The sequence below is a fragment of the Bombus pyrosoma genome, linkage group LG12 (assembly GCF_014825855.1).
Source record: "Bombus pyrosoma isolate SC7728 linkage group LG12, ASM1482585v1, whole genome shotgun sequence".
NCBI lineage: Eukaryota > Metazoa > Arthropoda > Insecta > Hymenoptera > Apidae > Bombus > Bombus pyrosoma.
In genome coordinates this window covers 9,604,030-9,626,841 of record NC_057781.1, presented here as the reverse complement: position 1 = coordinate 9,626,841, position 22,812 = coordinate 9,604,030, and the positions used below count along the sequence as shown (strand labels likewise).

The 22,812-nt window shown below is 44.5% G+C and overlaps 1 protein-coding gene and 1 long non-coding RNA gene across 8 annotated transcripts in view; one reads left to right on the top strand and one right to left on the bottom strand.

Moving 5' to 3' along the window:
• The window catches only part of LOC122573733, a 117,416-nt gene that overhangs the window by 81,918 nt on the left and 12,686 nt on the right, over window positions 1-22,812 (top strand). For all 5 annotated transcript variants that reach the window (XM_043740494.1, XM_043740495.1, XM_043740493.1 and 2 more), the window contains exons 17-19: window positions 8,369-8,550; window positions 15,042-15,205; window positions 17,878-18,079. In XM_043740494.1, coding sequence (XP_043596429.1) covers window positions 8,369-8,550; window positions 15,042-15,205; window positions 17,878-18,079 — 548 coding nt within the window. The remainder of the gene's footprint in view (window positions 1-8,368; window positions 8,551-15,041; window positions 15,206-17,877; window positions 18,080-22,812) is intronic.
• Window positions 179-3,593, bottom strand: LOC122573736. 3 transcript variants are annotated; one of them, XR_006318814.1, is made up of 2 exons: window positions 2,645-3,593; window positions 179-2,526 (listed from the first exon to the last, which is right to left on the bottom strand). It is a non-coding gene; the product is annotated as an uncharacterized LOC122573736 (long non-coding RNA). The 3 variants fall into 3 exon arrangements; XR_006318815.1 differs by having other exon boundaries at window positions 2,845-3,593; XR_006318813.1 differs by having other exon boundaries at window positions 3,319-3,593.

The window sequence follows — 22,812 nt, the reverse complement described above, 5'->3', positions numbered from 1 at the left end:
GTGGCCAACATCTCGCTGAGATTGCACTAGCTTTGTAATATCGAATCTATGATAACATGCTTGATCTACGATACAGATCACAATCAGATCGATAAACATCCAATTCTACGCAATCTTCTATACCTTCTTTATCTTTCTCTTCTTTGTTGCTATAGACGGATAAAATTTCATTTGTGTATTATTTTCCAAGAATAGCTTTATTAAATATAATGAGATACAATTCACAATTTTTCAAAAAACGTTTTATCGATAGAAACATCCTGTTGACTCGAAAATGATTCAACATACGTATCAGCGTCACGGTTGCGATAAGTCTGTCGCAACTTGCTCGACGAATGGAACAACTTCATCCATTTTGCCTTAAAGATCGGCTCTAAAGCCGGTTCACCTGAAATCAAAATGTATTCAACCGACACCGATCTTTCCAAGCGTATTACCCCAGAAACGTGCGCGAAGAGCTCCGACTTCATCCCGTTCACCGTCCATTAAACAAACGTTGAACTCTGCCGAGTCTTCTTCCATCGAGCTAACAAACGATTATCGCGACCGGCGAATCAAACCGACCCTGAAGGGAAATACGATTAGACCGGTCGCGGTCGATTGTTTGGTCGCGATAATCCGCGTGTGGGTGTACTCGCGTAGGAGTGTTGCAAGACGCGAGTGCATCGGTACACCTTCGGGTCTCACCTTATAAGAAGCACTATATAGCCGACGGAACTTCACGAACCGGTACTCGGCCGTGCTCGTGCTCGTGCTCGTACTCGTGTTGTCGAAGAATCGTCGGCCGCGTGTACCCGGTCAGTAGCTCGGTTTTCCTGGCGCGAGTCGCGCCGTTTATTCTGCTTCTCGCGGCTCGCCTTTTCTTCCACTCAACAGCTGATCCGCCACGCGCCGCGTTTGACGTTTCGCAAAGCAGCGCGCTTTTCGAACCGTTCCCACATCTCCTGTGCTACTTTGGAAATCCCTAGCATTGCGAAGAATCGATACATACGTACGCTCGTTCGATAATTTTCATTGCAACTGCAAATTCAGAGATTGGAAGTTCGAAGATTAGGATAGAGAATAAGAGGAGAATATTTTCGGCGTATAACTTCGTTACTTTCAGATTCGCTGGAACAAAGTTGCGAGAGTCGAAGTACCGGTTTACTATAACAGTAAAAAGTTAGACGTTTCAGTGATCGTTTCTCCGTAAAAAGGAGAAGAGTCTTGGAATTTTAAGTGAAATCGTGGACACGCTGGATTATTCTAGCAGTTCAAGCATAATTGGCACGGTGAATTAGAAAACAGCGATTCTCGAGAAAAATAAATCGTGACTCGCGTTCGGAAAATAAATCATGGTGTTTGTAAAAGAGGAGACCAGTGTCAGGAAAGACGCACCGGATACCTGTTACGCGCACCAGCAGATTATCGCGGAGGATCAGCCGGATGATACTTGTACGTAATCTTTCGTATATTTAGAAGCCTCCATCCGTAAACGTCCATCCCTTTTTAAACGTTGTATCGTTTCATCTGGCAAACTAGCAAAATCCATATTACGCTGTCTTCTTAATCTAATTATCAAAATTTTAAGATGCTATTCAGTGAACGTTACGAAACATTACTCGATCTCTGATCGCGTTTCTTCTCTCAAATCTTCCCGGTATACCGTTAATCCGAATTTTTACCAGTATATTTTAACGTCGGCCTGCTTTCGTCCTCTCGTGTAAACATACCTACTCTTTCGCGTTTCGGTGTAGAAACGTTCGATCTCTGACATCATCCCGGAAGATAACCTGGTATTCTTCTTCATCAGCGTTCCGTTACCTGTCAAATCGGTTGCTCGTATACCTTTCGTCGTCTCGCCAGAACCAACTGAACTCTGTTATTCGATTTTGTGATCCAACGACGAATTTCATTGGATCTGGTTTATCCTCGCTAACAACGATATTATTGACGCGCAAAAGCGGGTCAGGACGGACGTCGGGCTGAGATGACGTGAAACGAGAATCGCATGACGCGAGCTCTCTGAATATCTATCGATCTGTATCTACGTTCAATGTTCATGCATGGCTTTTGTTATTAATGCCTGGTTCTTACGTCTTCACATTTTTGTGTTCTTATTTCTGCACAAAGAGAAATTTACAAGAAACTTGAATTTTTCTTGAACGAATCAAACGAAACGATCGGTTTACCAGTTTCGTTACAAAGATGACGATACATGTAAATTGCATGGAACGTTTCCTTAACGCTAACATTGCCAGAGTAGTCAAAATGGTCAGTTTGTATTTTTTTTTTTTTTTCATGGGAATTTTGTAGATTCGCAATAAAAGTTCGAGTAATTTTCGCTAAATAATAGCTCAGCGAATTAATTAAAATGAAAAGCCAAAGTCGCGGGAGTGGCGTATTGATACATACGTATGTCTCCCACGAGACTATCGATTATTTTCCACTGGTTAGGTAGTTCGTAATTCGTGATGCGTATAGACGTGCCAGAAGATGTTGAATTCACGGTTAATTTTACCGCGGGCTTCTGACATAATCCTACCTCTGCAAAACAAGATTTCAACCTTGAATTTCCGTCGGTAACCAGATCTAAAACTCGCAACAATTCGACGCGCAGAAATTTAAACAAGATAAACACGAAAGAACGAAGATAATTTCTTACGAGTGCATCGTCGAATTAAATTCGAAAAGGCGAGAAAATAATTCCAGTCCATCGAAAATTGAACGGGATCGACGAGAAACAAAGTGCGTCGTGCGATCTGTCTCTAATTCAAAGTCACCGTCCGATGCCAAGCCTTATTAATAGCTTAACGTAATCGATTTGTATTTTCATTACGCCCAAGCGATCGGCAAATACTCCACCTGGAATTCCCCTTTGTTCCTGAATTTGTCGAACACTTCTTTTATAATTTCATTCTCTTCCGTTTCCCTTTTTTTTTCCATCTTCGGCTCCAAACCGCGGAAGCTAATGGAGCAACGTTCGATTTTATTGGAACGTAGCCACGGAGCAACGGTTGCTCGGCGAGGAGTTACAGTAGAAAGCCCGGGAACACAATCGTCCGGCAACCGTTTCTCCGTTGTCCAAGATCCCATTCCGATAGAAACTTTAGAAGGTAGTTGATTAACGAGCTTGCATTCATTCTCGCGTTAACGTTGACCTGTTTCGACGTGGTCGCTTTCATAACACGCTGTTCGCACGAGCACACGTGGGTGTATCCGCGGATGTTACTCGACGTAGTTGCGATGCTCGACTTGATCGCGTTATCAATGTATTTCGTACCGAAGGAAAGGAACACGATGATCGGTACCACTGTCGCGTTACATTTTTTCAATTACCTTGGAACGTTCGCCGAAGGGAAAAGGTAACTTTTACGCTGAATCGACGATACTTTGACCTTCTACGGAGGACGATCGTCGGCCAATTAAAAGGATCGAATTATGCAAATTACTACAAACGGAGCGTGCGCGTGATAGATCCAAATGAAAGCGTTCGCGGTAGATTACAGGAGCGGTCTACGAATAAATTATTCTCGGGCTATGGATTGAGACGTGTGGTCGGGATTATGTGAGTTTCGAAATCGTTCGTGGCAGAGGGCGCTAATTAATCATTAAGACGTACGTGAGTAAGTACTCGCGATACCGACAGCAACTAACGTGATAAATTGGCAAACACGATCGGAGAAAGTACTAATAATACGTATCTTTCTTGGTCCTGTTTCGTTGGAAACTATCTTACAAATCGTCTGAACGTTTAGTATTCACCAGGTTCTGCGATGATCGTTCTCGCTGACCATGAAACCGATGTAACAGTTAAGGATCTATGTTGCGCTATTTTCGATGGATAAGCTCGATCGTTTTATGGTTTTAGCGAGTGATTACGAGCGCATGTACTGCTTAAAGAGAATTACAGTGGCGTAGTTACAGGCTTTATGTTAGTTACAGTGCGTAGTTTTGCGTAGTTGAAAGAAAATCACTTATGGTTTACTTGTGAGGTACACAGTTTGATGACTAGGCTACTGCAGCGAATCGTTTTATTTGTTATTTATCTACGAACGACGATGGATAATAAATTCAACGATAAACATACGTTAAAGTGTTTATAACGCATAGGCATATCCTTTTTTCCGCAGTTCGATCATCAATCATGAGAATTTATAGTCGTATTTCAAGTAAAAAAAAAACGATTACTCGGAAAAAGAAAAAAAAAAACGTTAACCGGAAAAGAGCGATCGATCCACGAAGGCTCGTAAGAAAAATGCGACGGAAATAATTAACGTATCTCGCTTCGTAATTTCCAAGGGGGATGAAAAAAGCGTTTGATTCTAAAACTGCATAAAAACACGGTCTTAATAATACGGAACTAGTGGAGAGCGTTACGAATGTTAAAATAGCGGCGCAAAGAACAGAAAACGTGACTCGTCGCGTTTCACCTGTCGCTACATATTCATGTAGTTAAGAAATCCAACTTTTCATTTAGATTTACATCTGCACCGAAAGATGTACCCGCGGCAGAACATCTACCACGATAATTCGTTCGCTCTTATCAGCCGTACGGTTCAGAAATAATAATAATAATGTCGGACTAATGCGGCAAGCGTTCGATTCTCAAGATTAATTGCTTCCTCCAGAAACGTTGGCCGAAGGCTATCCGTTCGATCATCCTGATCGTTCCTTTAGGCTAATTTCAGCTATCGGCCAGAAAATTACGCAGATTGCACTCTGCTCGGTGATTCTTCGAAATTCGACGTTCCACTTTGTCAAAGACGATCCGAAGGCGATCGAAAAAAAAAAAAGAAACGAGAAAAAGGGAAAAGAAAAAAGAGAGGAGACGGTCGCAGAAAGAAAGACGTACCGTACGCTCGTCCACCGATTTCTGCTCTACTGAACGTAATCGTTCGACCGTGATAACGCGGGACGTATATTACGTGTAATACACGATACCACGCAGGCCACAATTATTCCGCGCATTCGCCGTCATTTCCTGTAGGTCAGTGTGAAATTCATTGCTTTCCATCGACAATGTTTTCCCGAGCGTCTCGCCCCTGTTGCTCCTCGTGCGAGCGCGCACACGCGCACCGACACGCTCTTCCTGCCATTTTCAGCATTTGTCAACGAGCTTGTTGCCATAATAATATCCGTGACAGGATACACGGATCCTGTTGATTGCCGGTCACGCGAAATTTCTTTATAACGAGATCCGAACCTTCTTATAGCGTACTCGTGGGAATGAGAAATTTAATGGAAATCGATGCCATAGTTTCGCGAACATCGTGCAATATGAAAATAATAATTACGTTTCGTTTGAATTTTTAAGCGGTTTAGTTGTTCGATGCGGCGGATCGATTTACCGGCTGAACACGATCGATGGTTTGGCTCGCGTAGCTAGGAATCGCGGATACGAAAGTCGCTTTAACGACAGTGTCATTTCCTTTTATGAATTTAGATTCTGCGTTTTATGTTCGAGGGTAGCGTATTCGTCTATTTGTGTGTCGCGTAAAATTCACGGACTAATTCCGGCGATTTCATGAAACGCAGAAAAAGTGGGAACTTTTTCTCTTTGTTTTCAAAGGTTACACGGCAGTTCTCGACCCGTTTCGACGACGGCTCGGAATTCGAGATTTCACTCGATAACTGTAGTCCACCGCGTAGCTGTTTTTGTAAACCAGCCGTGACAAAGTGAAAGTTGTTTTTTCCGAGAAAAGCGTGAAAAAGCCGGCTCGAGATTTTCCTTCGTAGCCTAGAAATCGCGTTACGTTTTTATCGGGCGCGGTAGGAGCCCGCGGTGCACGCGGATCGTAGTACGATACCGCGAATGTAGATTGAAAAACCTAAAGGCCTTCCAGCTATTTTTATTGGCATCGTCATGGATTGTTGATGATTATGCGAATTAGACGCTGCGCTCTTGGATCTCTGCCGACTAATTGTTAGGTTTCTTCTGGCTGAATTTTTTTATCCTACTTACGTGGATTCGTGTTTTCTTAAATGTCCAACTTTCTGTAACGCGTACCGTCACTTCGAAATTATATGCTATTTGTCCATTATCATAATCATATATGTACGTTTAGATATCTTATCTATAGATTTTAAATCTTCTTTCGTTCGCTTATCGCTGCACTATCGCAGTCTATTGCCACATCACAGGATAACCATTCACATTTTTATTTCCAACGGTTATTATTGTATCTAGAAAAATCAACGGTATCGAGGTCATAGAGAGAAACTTCTCGTTCGAGCACCGTAGATATTTTGTATATCCACAGTCTGATTAGCGCGTTGTAACGCGTTTTATTCGCACGCAGAATAATTTTATACGTTCGCAACTTAGTTCGCGAAATAGGCAATTAATCTCTCGAAAATCGTTAACTTTCAACGAATCGATCAGTCCTCGCTGTTTCTTCTAATGTCAGCTGGGTTTCTTTTCGTTTCGAGAAATTCTCATTACCACGAAACACTTTGTTTCTCGTTGGTTCTTGTTTTAACGTTCAGGTGGCCGTGGTCCGTAAAACATTCGCTTGGTCGCTCGTTAACCGTCGTTGGGCCATCGATCATCGTTGATCGCACCTGTTGTGCGAATTGTCTACGGTAATTCCTAATACCGTGCTCCTTTCCCCTTTACTATTCACTTTCTTCCAATTCTTGCTTCTTTTTATGGGACAGTAATTACTCGAGTGTCTCGGTCACGGTTACCACGCTGAACAGAAAGGGGCAATTCGATCGGCTTTCACCGAATAATTTATTACTTTTGTATCATAGGAAGACACTTCGCGGACAACAGGTATTCGTATTTAATCGAACGCAATTTGAAGCAAGGATCACGGTGTAACGGAGCATGGACTGAGCGATAGGTCGTGTGTAGTGACATCAAACATTGATTAGAACTCGGTAATCAAGGAATCGTATCTGGATGTTGAGCTGTTAATAACTTACGATTTCCACGACCTCGATCTTCCACGTCTTACGCTTCTTTTTCACTCGTCTTTTATTTTCCACTGACTTTCATTCGTAACATTGTTTTATTCCTCTCGCGGAATATCCTTACGTTACACGTTCATGCGAATTGATCGTAGCGCGTGGCTTTGGAACTCGGTCGGTCCATTTTGGAAATTAATTTCAGCAATTATTTTATCGATCGAATTTATTTATTCTATGTTAATCCGGTAACATTTCCTTGGAGGGGTTGCTGGCTTCTTCGATCCGGCTTTGATCTCGACACGAGCGAAGTCTCTTAACTGTAGATATTGGGTTGGCAACTAAGTGATTGCAATACAATGGCGAGATGCTACGATGCAAGAATTCTTCTTTTTTGACTTGCTGTGGTGTCATACCGAGGCGATACGAAACTCGTACCTACGCAATTATCTGGAAGAAAGTATGCAATTAGTTCGATAATTATCTATCTTAACTGTTATTCCATTCGAAATCGCTCGAATGGCACGCGTTAGACTGGAAAACATTCCGGATGTTATAGAGAGTGGAAAATGTCCTAATTACCGTCATGTCGGCGAAAGCATAAATGCCGGGACGTTTTTACGATTTTTCAATCCATTTTTACTGGAGAAAACGAACGCAAGAATTTCTTTTTTTTTTTTTTCTTCATTTTTCTAACTCTACTTCGTATCGTCTCAACGGCGTATAGTAGCCATCGAAAGTTTCGACTTGAAGCTTACAGTCGCAGATCTCGAAATCTTACAATTCCGCACCTTGAAACTTGAAATTTTCAATCTTCAGATCGAAGATTCGAAATATCGTAAATATAGAGCGACGCTCTTCTCTCTTCCAGACAGAGATTTATGGAAATATAAGTGGAAGGTTCGTGGGCTCGTAAAAGTGAAAGTTCTTAAATCGGAGCGCGCCGTTCAAAACGGTATCAGCCGGTCGAATCACCCATCGCAGTCGTTTCTACATATTTTTAAGGGCGCAGCGTTGTCCCGATGAAGAAAGTATCGAAGGAAAGTATCGAAGAAACAGGTCATCGAAGCCATGCGAGCTGCTGCATATTCATGCATGCACATATAAGCCGCTTGACCTTAAATATGTGACTTATCTTCTCTGACATAACGCTGACGATGCCTGGGAACGGAGTAACGTTAGGATCGTCACGCGAAAGGAAGTTATTGTGTGCAATTAGCTAAGCTGTTTCCGCTGAGAACTCTCTGTTTCTTATGGAAAAAGAAGTATAATAAAACTTTACTTGGTATTCTAAAATATAACTTTTCGTTCTACGATACAGTGTCATTTAGTTTTTTAAAACTTATTTATTTTTTACGTTTCCCTTGCAATACTGATTCTTTCATAGAGACTATTCTTTTTCTTTTTATTTTTTTTTATTTTCATTTTTTAACATTTTCGTCGATTGTGATCTTTACAAATATTTCTTATATTTCAGGTGTATTGGAAAAGTGGGAGTCCCTGGCAGCTAGAATGGAGGAAACACAAATGGCCACTACGCTTCATCGTGAGTTAATGGATCTACGTACGGAATTCAAAGCAGCACACGATAGACTCTTCTCGTACGAGATCACTCTCCAGCAACCTCACGTACTGGACGAGCGAATTAATCGAATCACGGTAAGAACTTGGCATTTCTATCGCTGCAACCGTATAATAATATTAACAGTAACGTTATGGGATATTATACGCGAGGTATTTCTGACCAGATATCTCACGGTATCACTTTTGCTGCGAGGTGCGTAATAACGGTGTTTTTTGAAAGATCTCGATATAAATTATGCTTTTAAATCGCGAGATCCGGTGACGCTGTTCCTCCCGGTTCGTGTCTAATACAAACGTACCAAGTGTCGATAAGATCGCCTTGGTCGGTAATTGAATCTCTTCGTCGGTATCTTACAGATGAATCGTATACCGACTGATATACCATCTTCTCTGAATAAACGCCGACTATAGATGGCGCAAAATCATTCTTTTTCCTTGAGTTAAGTATCGAAAGTCACGATTTTTCCGCTATATCGTTGAAATAAAATTACACACCGACGGTAAGAATATCCCGTAATCCTCTCCCGCTTCGATATAGTCAAAAACTAACCAGAGACACAAGCAAAAGACGTTGTTCGGCTCGTAAAGCAATTCTTCGACAACGTTCGACTAAATATGTCATCTTTCGAACAGTACCAAGCGTTTTTATCCATCATCAAATACATTGCCACGCGTGAAAACTGAAGTTCCTCTAAATCTCTTAAATCGGATCTCGTTGATCCCCGTTTTAACGCGCGACATTCGATTTGGGAAAGTATTCGCGAGCGTTCGCCGGAGCGGAACAAGCCCGGGCATTATTAAAAACATCCTCGAGAAGTTGGAGAGAGCCGTGACGGGGAGGGGCTGGAGATGAAAGTAGGCGAAATAGAAGTAAGAAAAAGAGGAAAAGGGGGATGGTGTAGGGCACGATGGAGAGCGGAACAACCGGGGATGGCGGTCGCGGAGGAAGAGGAGTATAAAGAGAGGGAGAGACCAGTCAGGAGGCAAGGATAGAGGCAGAGAGTGGCGTAAAAGCGTAGTCGTGTCGCACGTACGCTCGTCTGACGGCGACGTGCCCGGCATCGCAACTCGCCAGAGCGAACGCCGACGAACCTGGCCAACCCTCTGAGTTCCACCCCCCGAGAGTCATCCCCGGCCTGCCTCTACCCTCCGTGAACCCCTCTCTGGAAACCTCTGGAACACCCTGGTCTCCACCTCCTTCCTGTTTCTCTCTTCGTCTCGCTTACTTTCCACGATTCTCCGCTACACCAGGGGCTCTTCTTCTCATTTTCGCCTCAACTTTCTTCGATCCTCCCCCGGTCTTACGCTTTTTCCCGTCTTTTTCTTCTTCACCCTTTTTCTCCTCTCCCTTTCTCGCTCGCAAACCATCCTGCTCTCTCCTCGTGGCCTGCTGCACGCCCCTCGTCCCCCTGTTCCTCGTAATATCCCTAACATCCCTACCAACCTCATTGCGAAGACCAAACACATGCTCCCTATCTATCATCAAGATGTATTAGCGTCCAACATTTGCCGGGTGAACTCGTCGCTGTGCTGCATTATGCAGCAGGCGCGAGGCTGTCTAGCCGCCGACATTCACCTCGCCTCCCCTCCTCTCCCCACGTGCTTCTTGTTTTACATGTTTTCGCGTGCCACGTTCCACGTAACCGGTCCTCATCCAGCGGTTCGATCGACGAGCTACGACGAAACGCTGGGTCCAAGTTCGAGAGCCTGCTTCGCCCCACGTGCTCCAATGTGGCAGACCGAGCTGACAGACGACGTACGACAGGGCCGAGCGTGTGCACGAGGTTTCGCACGCGACGAAGACTGTCGATGGTTTAGGGCTAGCGAGAGAGGGTTGACGCGCCGTTGAGGTAAGCCGCGCACTGGGGTTGGAGAAGCACGCGCTTCGAGGATTAGCTCGCTGTGGAAAGCGGGGCTTCGCGTTACATACTGGTTTTGCGGGCGAGAGTGCTTTTTTTTTTGGCCGGATTTTGAGCGGAGTTAAAACGGCGTGAGAAGGTTTTAAAGGTTTTATATCGGTTGATTCTCGTTTGAAATGTTTCGTGGAAATGTTTTCCATAGCAACTCGTAGGCCAGCTTCCTCGTCTCTTCGGGAAATTTCTTGCTCGTGAAAATATGAATTTGCGTAAACGTGCTGCTCGGTGCACTTATACGGTGTAAGCAAGATTCTCAGCGTGAAACGTCGCGCGATACACGGACTGAAAAATAAAAGGGGGGCGGGGGCGGGAAAGGAAACGTTGGAAGCATCGACACGTTCGCCAGAAGGACAGACAGATTCTCGTTGAGACGGGAATCGAATCGACGTTAACCAGTCGAGGAATCGATTAGCCGCGTTGGTTCGCGGATACGATTCTCCGAGTCGAGCAGAATATTTCGCATGCACGACGTACGACGGAAAGCGCGATGGAATGAGCGAGTGTGCAGCGGCGGCGTGGCGCGCGAATCCGAATGGAATGTTCCTCGTGTATTACGCATTCGTAAACAGGCTTGAATCGAGCCTGTGTGCCACGCTATTGCGGATCGTGCGCGACACGCCGGACCGCTGATTAACGTTATTGCGTAATTCCACGACGGTTAGCGTCTCGTGTCTCGATATTCCGCTCATTAGCGATCGTTCGCACTTTCCACTGCGTGATCCGCCTGTGGACGATCTCGTCTACCCCGTGAGAAAAGTCTCGACTCTTACAAATCGTCTGGCATTTTTAACGCGGACAGACGGAGTTCTTGGTACGATAGTTCAGTGTGTCTCGGCCGAGAGTCGCTGTTTCTCTTCCCTGTTCCTTTGCAATTTCACGATTAAATCGTATCTTCGTAGAGACAGATAAGGAGACGTTCGTTTCGAGTTTAGAACTCGAGTTTAGTGCTCCATACCGCGAATATTTTTCGTTACATTTGCGCGTCGCGTGCATTCCCCGTGCTTTTCCTACTTTCGCGTATGTATAAACGTTCGCAGGCCAGTTACGACGAAACAGACGATCGAGCAATCGTTCCAGGCGCAGGTTTAGGGGATTTTGTGAGATTTTGGTGGATCTGTCGTTTGACATCTAAATTTTCAGTTAGTCGGAATGTCGCGTTTGTATCGGGATAGATATATTCTGAGAAATCGAGAAAAAATTGCAGTTGATCGGTTTGGCTTGCCAGAGGCTCGCTCTTCCTTGACCTAACCCATCGTCGTCCCACCGCATCGCGCGAGAAAATCAATTCGATTCGATGAAGTGTCTATAAAAGCCACGCCCCAGACATACTAAAAACTTCGACAACGACTTGGTTCGATCGTTCGCAATCTTCGGTTGGAATTCCTCGCGCGTGCACGGGTAACGAACTTTCAAGCAGCTTAAGATCGTAAACGAGCAACGTATACAGATTCGACGCGTCCGTGAGGACCGCGAGGTTAATCGCGAAAGGCTTTCACGGCGCGGAAGCTCGTTAGCCAGCCGCAAAGTCGATACGAGCTATTTCGAGTGGCTTTTGCCGTGCCTTTATTCGGTTCGATCGCGTTCGAACGCCGCGCGTTGCTTTTTCTTGCGTCGCGTCGACCGGTGGCGGCCTCCTTTTTTTAAAAATCCCGCCTTCTCCCGTGACACGCTGCAATTAAAATACTGTAGCGGCGGCAGGAAAAAGCAGCATTCACCGATGGAACCGGGCTCGTCGACGAGCATTCAAGCACGTCGCTTCGTACGTTTAACGTCGCTACCTGCGACCAATCGCGTTGCTTAACGAGTCCTATCTCGTATCTCGAGACCGTAGAAAACTCGAGTTTTATCCAGTTGTCTATTTACCCGTCTCTTTAATCGTTCGTTGCTTCCAGATATCCAGATATCGCGATGGAAAGTGTATTCGATTTTTCTATAAACACAACGTACAATAATCCACGTATTGTTGGTCGCTTTTAACGCGAGAGCCGATCTCGTCGCAGCGTCAAGAGGATTAACTTCAGCTATCCTCGATCAGCACCGAAGTACACGATATCGAACAGCACGAATTTCATTAACTCGATACGCGTGAAACGTGATTTCTCGCCATCCTGATTATAGCATTCTCTAAAACTCTTTCTCAGTTCCCCTCTTCGATCCAAAGTACCAAGAGTCCTCTGAATCCCCTCTTTCTTGTTGCTACTCCTGGATCATCGGTATCGCGGTCAGAGTGCGCCGTTACGAGGCCAGGTAAAAAGCTAATTGCCCGGTTGAACGGGGCACGCGTGGCTTTAAACAGAGACGACACCTCGTGCCAAAGAACGCGAGAAGGAGAAAGACAGGGGAGCGAGAACGAGACAGAGAAATCTGGTAGCCTCATAGGCATGCAGAGGCCGCAGCGGCAGCCAGCCGACCGCTCTGTATACCAAATTCGAATCAATTGATTGGCTGTTGATTGGAAATTGAATTAGATCGGAATGTGCGTGTCTGCGTGTTGGCGACGGTGGAAAGGGACGTTGGCTGGAGGGAAAGCTTGTAACGAGGGATCGGAGAGGGTTGTCGGAGGCTGGACCTGGGCCCCAGAGGGAAACGGGCGAATGCGGTGGGTGGTTACCGCGCGGAGGGGAACGGCCGCGAAGCTGCTGCTTCTGCGTTCGCGATGTGCTCGGAATATCAATGCCAGCCACTTTTCGTCGCGACCGCTGTCGGACAGCCGCGCTACCGCGCCTCTTCTTTCTCCTTTCTTTTCCTATGACTCTTTTCCTCTGTCTGGCGGGTTTCTGCGGAAAGGCAGCACGGACTCACGCACGCCAAGCGTGAACCGCCGCTTTTCACGCGTCTGACCTCTTCGATAGCGTGCCTGGAATCGCTGCTACGTAGACGACGTTTGCTCGTGCACGGATTTGCATCGATTAGCCGCGCAGCCCTCGAGAATATCGATTCGTTCCTCTGCATCTTTTTTAAAAGAATGCAGATAAAAGGTGCCGTACATGCAATATGTATTAGTCTATAAAGTCGGAAGTTTATAAGCACGAAACGAATAGCAACAATAAACGACGTTGACCGTAACAAATCGAACGCGTGATACGAAGCTAATCTACACGTCAGAGGTTATCGGTGACAGCATGTCGTTCTACGGTCCTTACACGTTGCAGTTGAGCAAGGGGATCCTTTGATCGATGGAGGGCGATGGAGAATCTTGAACGAAACCAAAGTTCCAGCCGTACGTCCGTATCTACCGCCGTCCCATTTGTCGCTCGTACTGCTGTATATTTTACTGAAAATATACTTTTGGTATAAAAGAATCAAATGGTCGAATGTAAATGGTCGGTAGATGTCCCAACACGCGTAGCCGGCAGTGCAAGTAGATCCAGACAATCCACACGCAGACCGTGCGTCTGTACGTAAACTCGCGTATCTATTTGTGTCTGACAGATACTGTCCCTATCTACTTTCTTCTATTCCCGCGAACATTTTTCCAGGACTAAAACTTAGGCTATGGTTACGGTGGACTTAAGGAGCTCAAACTTGATTCCTTCGACGCATTCAGTTTATCAAAACGATAATTCGCCGCAACGCGCGTCCATCGCGGCGATAATCTTGCCCAGATGCAATTTCTAAAAATCAGCTTTGAGAATCAATTTCTCTCTCCTCCCCCGCCCAAGTGGCAAACTTTCAATTTCCGCGAGGCAACCCGAAAGAAGCGAAGGAGTCGGAGCTCTCTGATTCCGGGGAATTCCGAAGGAGATCGGCGTACGATACGAATGCAAGTAGGAAACAGTAGTAAACTCTGTCGTTTCGAGGACAGAAATTACTCGATGGTACACGAAGGTGGAAAGGAAACACGAAGAGGGAGACGCGAGACGCTGGATGACCGCAAGAAGAGCAGGTTTTACGAGCGTCTCTGCCGAACTCTGCTGCTCGTCACGCGAGAGAAATGACACGCGGTGGGTTGGCAAAGAGAGCAAGAGAGAGAGAGAGAGAGAGAGGGTGGGTGGACGAAGCGGAGAAAGCGGAGGGGCTCTCGTTTTCGTTCTGTTACGGGCTGCGTCGCCGTCGTAAAGCTGGGTTTATTTATGCGGCCCTCGTCGGTCGCCTCCTGCAGTAGGACGACGGAGACGTGACAACGTGACGTGGTTACTCCATCGTGTCTACCTTGCGCTCTTACAACCCTTATAGTTCGGTTATGTTCTTCCTGATAAACGTATCTTTGCTTATTTCGCTCTTGATGTCCGATCTCGCGTCCTCGGTATCGAACGAATAACCTTCGCGAAATAGAGTTCGAGACCAGTTACGTACATGATGCTAGTTTATTTGGTTGACATCCCTTTTAAAGTTCAAGGGAGAAAGAGAGAAAACTATAAATATTTAAGTAAATATAAAATTACGAATATATGTAATATATCGCATATAGCGATGCTCACATTTATCGTAATAGAAATACTTGCAATGATTCTCTATGGGAATGGGAATGGACCCTTTGTTCTCGCTGCGAGATGTACAGTTAGCTTTCTTTGGTCTGCTACTGTGACCAGTTTATATATCACCCGCAACCCCAAAACCAACCCCTACGTCGTAATCGCGAAGAACGGAGCAATTCGTTCGAGTTAGTGGAAGAAGGCAACCACTAAAAATGTATATTTAATGTTGCAGGCTGAACTGGCTGCGTTGAGGGATCGTAAGGCGAGGATGCTGTCGTTGAACGTCCAGACTCACAGACTGATCACCGATGTCGGTAATTCTAGCTCGTCGATCTTCACGGCGCTGAAGGATGGCGTGGCCGATTTGTATCGCGTTTGGGATGAAACCTTTCAAAAGTGAGTATCGGATAATAGTTATTTATTCGAGCGATAGTCACGCGCGGACGTTAGTTGGAAAATCATTGAACGAGCTTCGAAAATTAGAGAAACTTGCGAAAGAATTGGGAATAATCGGAAAGTAGTTTCACGAAAGCGCGAAAGTTAGAGTCTGAAAAATTCTATGGATAGTTTCTGCTATTCATTTTCATGTCCTGAAAGAAGAATCCTCCGACAAGACGAACTAGGTGGCGGCATGAAACGGCCGATTAGGCGTTTAACGACATTTACAATTGCTCGAGGTCTTCCTGCTTGTTGAAGAGACTTGCTTTTCCCTCGGAGAGGGTACGAGGTTATCGAGTTTCGAAGCGCGTGGAATAGCTGGTTTAGGATCATTGACTGACCGTTCGCTGGCCGGCGTGTGACGTTGGGCAAATATTATGAGAGGCAATGAAGCCTCGAAAGCAAACACAGCGGGAACCGTAGACACCATAGGTACCGGCAACGAGGGCTCGAATCTTTGGGATTTTGACCCGTGTCAAAGGATTACTAGTTTTAGCTGGGATCGTCAGTTTAATCTTCCACGTTTCTAAACCGCCGTTCCTAAACCATCCGTTTAAAGTCTTCTATAATATACTATTACGAACAATTTTAGAAAATAGACGCGTTTAACGCGAACAACTTTATAGTTGTCTCGGCGATTTTTAACGTTTCGAATGTATGAAGCTATACAACTTAAAGATGGGTGGAAGCTTGGTGGGAAAAATATTTTAACTTCCATATTTATCTCGTAAAATATATTACGATATATGCGCTATCTTTTTTCTCTACAAATTTTTTGCTGTGGTTTAAACGTTTTTCTTCCTCGCGTTGCTAAAATTTATCGCACAATCATACGCGTTAGTATCGTGAAATTCCTGTACAAGCAAATATTAGATTAGACGAAAGTGATGGTGTACGGCTGTAAACGTAGGGGCGTTTCTCGGGCAGGTCAAGCAAATCACGGACCTTGAAATTGATACGTGTTCCAAGCGAAAGGCACGTCGCGGCCGCTCAACTCGCGTTTTAATTGCCGTATGAGCACTTGATTCCCCCGTCTGATAGGGGTCTGACCCATGCAAAAGGGTTTACCAGTGACCCACTGGGCTTTTACAGAGGTCAATTCTATCCCTTGCAAGCTCCCCAGGAATTTCTATTCTTTGCACGAGCGCACGCCACTCTCCGCAACGTACAAATCGACCGATGTTACTCGACGCTTCATTTTTCGAACATAGCCGTGCCATCTTTCACGATGTGTCCGTCGTCATTTTTCAACATTTTGAATATGCAACAAATTCTGCAAATGAAGCACCGAAACCCTTGCAAATACGTATGCAGTTTGAAACAAGTTCAAGATTATAAAATTCGAAACGTTAGAAAAATGTTGAGGCGTCCTATCGTTTGCAATCGTTTCGCGACGCGCTAAAGATCTAATAAAATCGATATCCTGTTGGGATCCTGCAGAGTTGAGTGTGTTACTCAATAGATAGGTCAAGTAATTTCGCGAAACGCAAGTTAAAATCGTAAGTTATTGCAAGCTGATCGAATACTTACGAATTTCCGTCTCGTTTCTATTCAGTGCGGCTATCCTTCCGAGAAGTGGAAGGAATTTTTTCAATCACACGCCAATGCGGGAAGCAGGCGAAAAACCAGTCTTCCTGGTTTCATTCGTGCGAGCCTAGGGCGCTAGGATTGACCTAAAGTGTTTCTATTTGCCGATACCGCCATCGGGGAGATCCGCTAATAATTTGACGTCTTACTGTTTGCCAAGAGGCTTTGCCCTCGTTCCACTTTTTATTGTGTTGACCCGACTCGCGATTTTTCCATTCAATTTCGTAGCTCGCTTTCACCGATTCCGAGAACCTGGAACAGCCGTCTGTTTATCGAACGTCGCGGATCGATCGCATCCAGAAAAGGAACACGTCCGGGAATAGATTCGGATTTTCAGTTTGTTCGCTAGATCTAGGAGAACTAGAAGATATTTACAATTCTTTGCATTTTCATGCTTAGAAAGCGATTGGAAGGAAAAAGTTAACGTTTTCTTTCCTCGTGATACTTTTCCGTGAAATATTTCTTCACGCGTTTATTAATATTTGCGAGTTATATTTCGTTAAATATTAGTTTGGTAAATTAGCACGCATTGATTACCTTAATTCGAACCAATTGCGTCTATGTCTCTCCTCTTGCTTTTGCCTCACCTCTGTCGCTCCTTCCCTTCTCCAATGTCTCCGTTAATTTCGTCGGATATGGTTCATTAAGCTGCATAGTATTACCTTTAAACGTCTAATGAAACCCGACAGCACGAAATTCAATACGATATTCGCCGTATAAATCCTTCGAATTCAACTGTAAATCTTAGAAATATTCGAGCAAACTTCAAACGGTCAGCGCGCATCGTTCCTTTTACAATTTCCCTCTTCGAATTTCGCCAGATTCCCGTTACGCTCGTCCCCGTTAGAAATCGCTGATGTATTGCGTTAGCAACTAAGTGATTGCGGATTTTGTCGATACCATCTAATGACAAAATCCGCAATCACTTAGTTGTCAACCCAATATAAGAATTCAGAGTCTGGAGCTCAAGTAGGTTGATTCATCAGATCTATTACCTCCAACATGCCCATCGATGATAATCTTCTCTAAACGGTATTTTGCAGGGGTAATCAACAATTGTGCGCCCTGCAAGCCGTCCAGCAGTTTAGCATACGTTTAGCTGAGCTTCAGTGCGTGCTACGGAGGGATAAGGATACCCTGGCAGTTTTGGACGTGGCCTTACAAGCAGGAGCTACTTCAGAGGTTGCTTCGTCTGTTCGTCACGTCGCCAGATTGCTGTCCGAGAAGCAAGACATGAATTGTCAGGTAAGATCAAGTGTTACGTGTATCCTTGATTTTTACGAATACGGCGAATCGTTTTACGTTCTCAAGAGAGCGAATGTCCATTTTTAAAATACCATTCGTATCGTTCGATGGAGCGTTGTAAAGGTTAGCGAAACGAGTGAGGCTGGTAATGGTGGAAAATGGTTGGACAATAAAGTTTTTCAGTGCCGCGCGAAGAGTGTCGGAAGTGATTTCGCTAAAACGGGGAATATCGTAACGTTTTTATTTCACGAACATCTGGGTCTCTGCAACGTCCTACGCTAACGCGTTCTTATTAGAAGTTCCACGCGCGTTATGTCATTTCTCTGTGTCCTACGCGTGAATAATAATCTAGGGTAGATTTTTAGACTTTTTAGACTTTTAGACAAATTTTGCTGCTACGAGAGAAACACTGGGAAACGTTACACGCGAGGAACGCGATAAGGTGTGTTCATCCGCAACGCGTGTGTCGACGAAAGTTATCCTCCGTTCGACTGGAAAATCGTGTCTTATTGTACGATACATCGATCCGCGATCGAATATCGTTCGGATTCTATTGCCGTACGTACGTGTACGTCTGTACGTGTGACGATTAGAGGCATTGAAACGGCCAAAGAAGAGAAGAAAAGGCGGACGATACTAAGTGCGCGTCGACCGATTTGCAGCGACCGATCCGCGCTTGGATATAATGGCCATCTGCCAGTCCAGCCTCGGTCCTTTATCCTTTTCCTATTTCGATCGTGTCTCTTCCTCTTTGTTTCGCTGCTTATGACGGCTATTACTCTTTCGACCTCTCTCTGCCTCTTCTTCCATTCGAAGAAAATTTATAGACGAGAATTGACTAGACTTCGAGAAATTGAAAAATTTAAGAAACTCGGAAGATTTGTTAGCGACAGAGAAACACGATCGAGTCGAAAGTGACCGAAAGAACGCAGAGTTGCCTTAAGTATTGTTCCAATTCTTTTTCTTTTCTTTTTATGTTTGACTATGGACATTGCGATTACCATTTATCGACGATTGCGGAAACAACGAAATCATTGATAAATCGTTTGGACGATATTCCCACGGTATCCTTGATTTTCAATCGGTTGGATAGCTGGTAGCAATTATTCAACGTCCTTGGACGGGGTAACGGTTCCCGTGGGTATCACTTGTGTGCATAAAACCATTTCCCCGCGTAGATTGCCTGAGCGGAAGAACTTTGGGGATATGGCTCTCCTAAGGAAGGCGAGATTATAAGGCGAATCATGTTTATTGGTTCGTCTTCTGCTCGGCAAAAAGAAGGAACCTTTTGCTCAACTCTCTGTTTTTCCTCCAAGTAAAATCTCACGATGAAGGGTCTTCTCTCAAAGGGATCGAAAAACTACCCGTTTCAGGCTACGAATTTTTTTTTTGTATGCGTAACATTCCTTTTCCATCGTGAATTCTATTTTCTTCTTTTATCTTATGATTAAAGAACGATACGATTAATTGGCTAAACATTATCTTTTGATTACAAGATCCAATTACTCGAATCTCTGCAATTTCCGTTCGATCTAGTAATTAGCGGCAGAAACGAGGAAACGGAACGAGAATCGAACGTTAGGCGCCGCACAGTAAGTCGAGCAATCGTGCGAAACCAGTTATTCTAATCGCGTAGCGGCGAGGGAAAAAAATGAGGAACGTCGACGTGGAAATATCGCGTGGCGGGCGGCACGTTTCTCTGACAAGCGGAACACGGGGCCAGGCCAATCGGAAACCGTGATAACAAACCTGCCACCTGCTTCACCTCGAGCTACTTTTCTCCTTAAGTCCATAAAAGCGTGGAGGCAAACGCGAGGCCAAGACCTTGCCAAGAGATTTACTCTATATGCAAATGTAAGACGGATATGGTGGAAATAGGGGGATGCGATGGCGTTTAACCGAAACACGATATCGACAAGTGTCATCTGTCAAACGTACCCTTCTAATCTCACCCCCGTCTTTCCCCTTCTCGCGCCACCTTCCTGAAACTACCACTATTTATAGACCGTATCCCGCTTCTTCTTCGACAATTTGAGTTTATTAACCAAATCGTTGTGAACTTATTTTTCGGCATTCAAATATGCTACGACGGCAAATGAGACGGTAAATATACCGTGTTCGATACATTTGATTTTGGTTCTGTCCCTATACTTTAAGATCTCCATCAATTTTCCTCCCTTCTCTTCAACAAATTGGGACGACGAGTCTTCATCATCCGATAAATTCCAAAGCATCCGATTGACATTTTTCCATCTTTACGTTACTAAATCTTGAAGAAAAAGAAAGAAGACAGCAACCACCCTCTTAAAAAAAAAGTAAAAGAATATTACAACATCCAGTGCGAGAAAAAAGCAAGGCGAAACGAGCTGTTACCTTTTCAACTTGCAATTGTCCCCGCGCTTATTTCGCCTGTCCGGAAGACGTATGGCTCGCGACGCGATATTTTTACCCCAAGAAAAGCAAGAAGGAGCCTCGTTCCAGGCAGCAACCCCCAAGTTTCTCTATAGCAAACGTTTTAACGGTGCTCTTGCAGTCGTTGTTCCGCCAATGAACTCCGTTTCCGGGCGAATATTCAAAGTCGCGTCAAGACGGAGCAATCCGCTCGGCTTCGTCGATCTACGACACTCGTGGGGATAATTTCATGCACGCGACGTTACATCTTTCTTTTCTCCTTTTTCCGATACGATACTTTGCCCGAGCCAGGCAGACGCGTTTCACCGCTCGACAAAATGCTTCGCGTTAAGAGTTCCACCTTCTTCGAATCTTAGAAGAAGAAGAAGGAGAAGAAGCTGGTCGTGGATGCGAGGATAGGACGAGAGAACGGATAATGGAAGAAGGAATTCCGATTGAAGCGATAAAACCAACGGGGGCCGTTAGAGATATGGAACGGTAATAGTTCCACCGCGACTACCGATTCTACTTGCGTTTATCTCGGAGGGTAAATGGCGTGCAACAATTAATCGTACGTTTTATAGTTGTTTCTTGTTTTTAGATTTGCCTTGGTCTTCTTCGCTTTTATAATCTTCCAAACATGTTCCACGCGTACAAGAATCTTTCTTTTCTTAAACGTAGAATTTTTCTGATTTTCAGCTACGTTTCAATTAATTCTTTGTGAAATCGCTGGGAAATCAAAGAATATGAAATTGAAAGAAGGTGATTGATGAAATGAGAAATTGTCATAAGAAAGTCAAATTGCAAAACGTAAAGAATGTACTTTTGCTTTGCAATTCGTTTCCATTTGATTTTATATAAAAATTTCATCTTCCTCCGGAGGCATGACCCTATTGTTTCGCATTTTTAACCGCAAACCGGACTAAACGTTGCTTCTACGCGGAGGTAGCATTAAATTCTAGAGTAGCTGTTGGCCGGGCGAGAAAAATCCATAAATTTTGATAGGTGTTAAATAAAATATTAGCGAATAGGAAAGACGATAGTAGGAGACGGGTAAGAGGACGAGTTTTAGGTTCACATAGGAGAGTCGCCATTGGGAAACGTTGGAGTTGGCTACCTCAGAACCAGCGACTCCCTAGGGAGCTGGGATCGTTAATCGTCCGAACGATTCCCTTTCGACTCACGTACGAGAATGGCCCGTGGAATCAGCGTAAAAATACAAATTTAATATCGCTGCCGGAACGGTCGACTGACCAGTTGTAGCCGCCGGATATACCGGTGTCGACGAGCGCCACTTTCTACGTGGGTTAGAGATTAAGAGGCTGAGCTGCTTGATTAGCACTTCCGGTCGAGCAACTCGTCCGACATAGACATTTCAACCTATTGTTTCCTTAGCTGCTTTTTGGAAATTATATTTTCCTTCTTTCTTTTTTATTGCCTTCCGATCAGATATTTCGGCATGTATGACGCGTTAGTTTGAAAATTTGGTCTTACGTTTCATCGTTATTCACGCATCTTCTGCGACTAAATAAGCTTAAGGAAGTCATCTGTCGTGGAAGATCGAATATTGGTCGTGTACACAGGTAATCAAGCGGTTTGGCTTTTGATTAAAAGAGATTAAAAATTGTATTTAAAAACAAATTACCAGCGTGTTAACGTTAAAGTCTGTCGTAAAACTCGGAGCGTCTGAAAAGGCAACGGAGAACATTCGTTTGAAAGAGAAGTTGCCTTGAGAAACCGAGGGTAACCGCAAATTTATGTAACGCGATATCTCGAATTAACAGGAGACAGGAAAAATTGCTGGACTCGTTGCCTCGGCCAATTATCTCCGTAATACCCAGTTTTACTTTTCACGTGCAATAACTCAGACTCGCTTTTAACCGCGTGAACCTTCCACGTAGGTTCAGCTGTAACGTTGCTTCGTCCGGGACATCGATGCTTCGACAACGATTTTATCGCTCATCTATCTGCCTGCCCTTTTAGACCGTTACATTAGTTTCATTCTCGTCGCCAAGTCCTAATTATACTCACCGATCGAATTAGATGGGTCTAATTATAAGATCCGATGGAAACAGTTCGTTCGCTCGTTACATCGTTGCGATGTGAGCTTGCATATTATTTTTCGCGATCGAAGATAATTTGTCGATGTTTGTAAGGAGATTCGAAAGTGTATCGATGTTTTAAATACTCTAATTCGGAAATATCTTTTTCTTTTTCTTTTTTTTTTTTTTGGTATTCATAGACAAACTTACGAACGATCAAGGGAATTGGTGAGATCGCTAGCGTTCTATTCATATCTGCGACAGAATCCGAAAACGTTAAGAAGATATCCACGGAAAAAG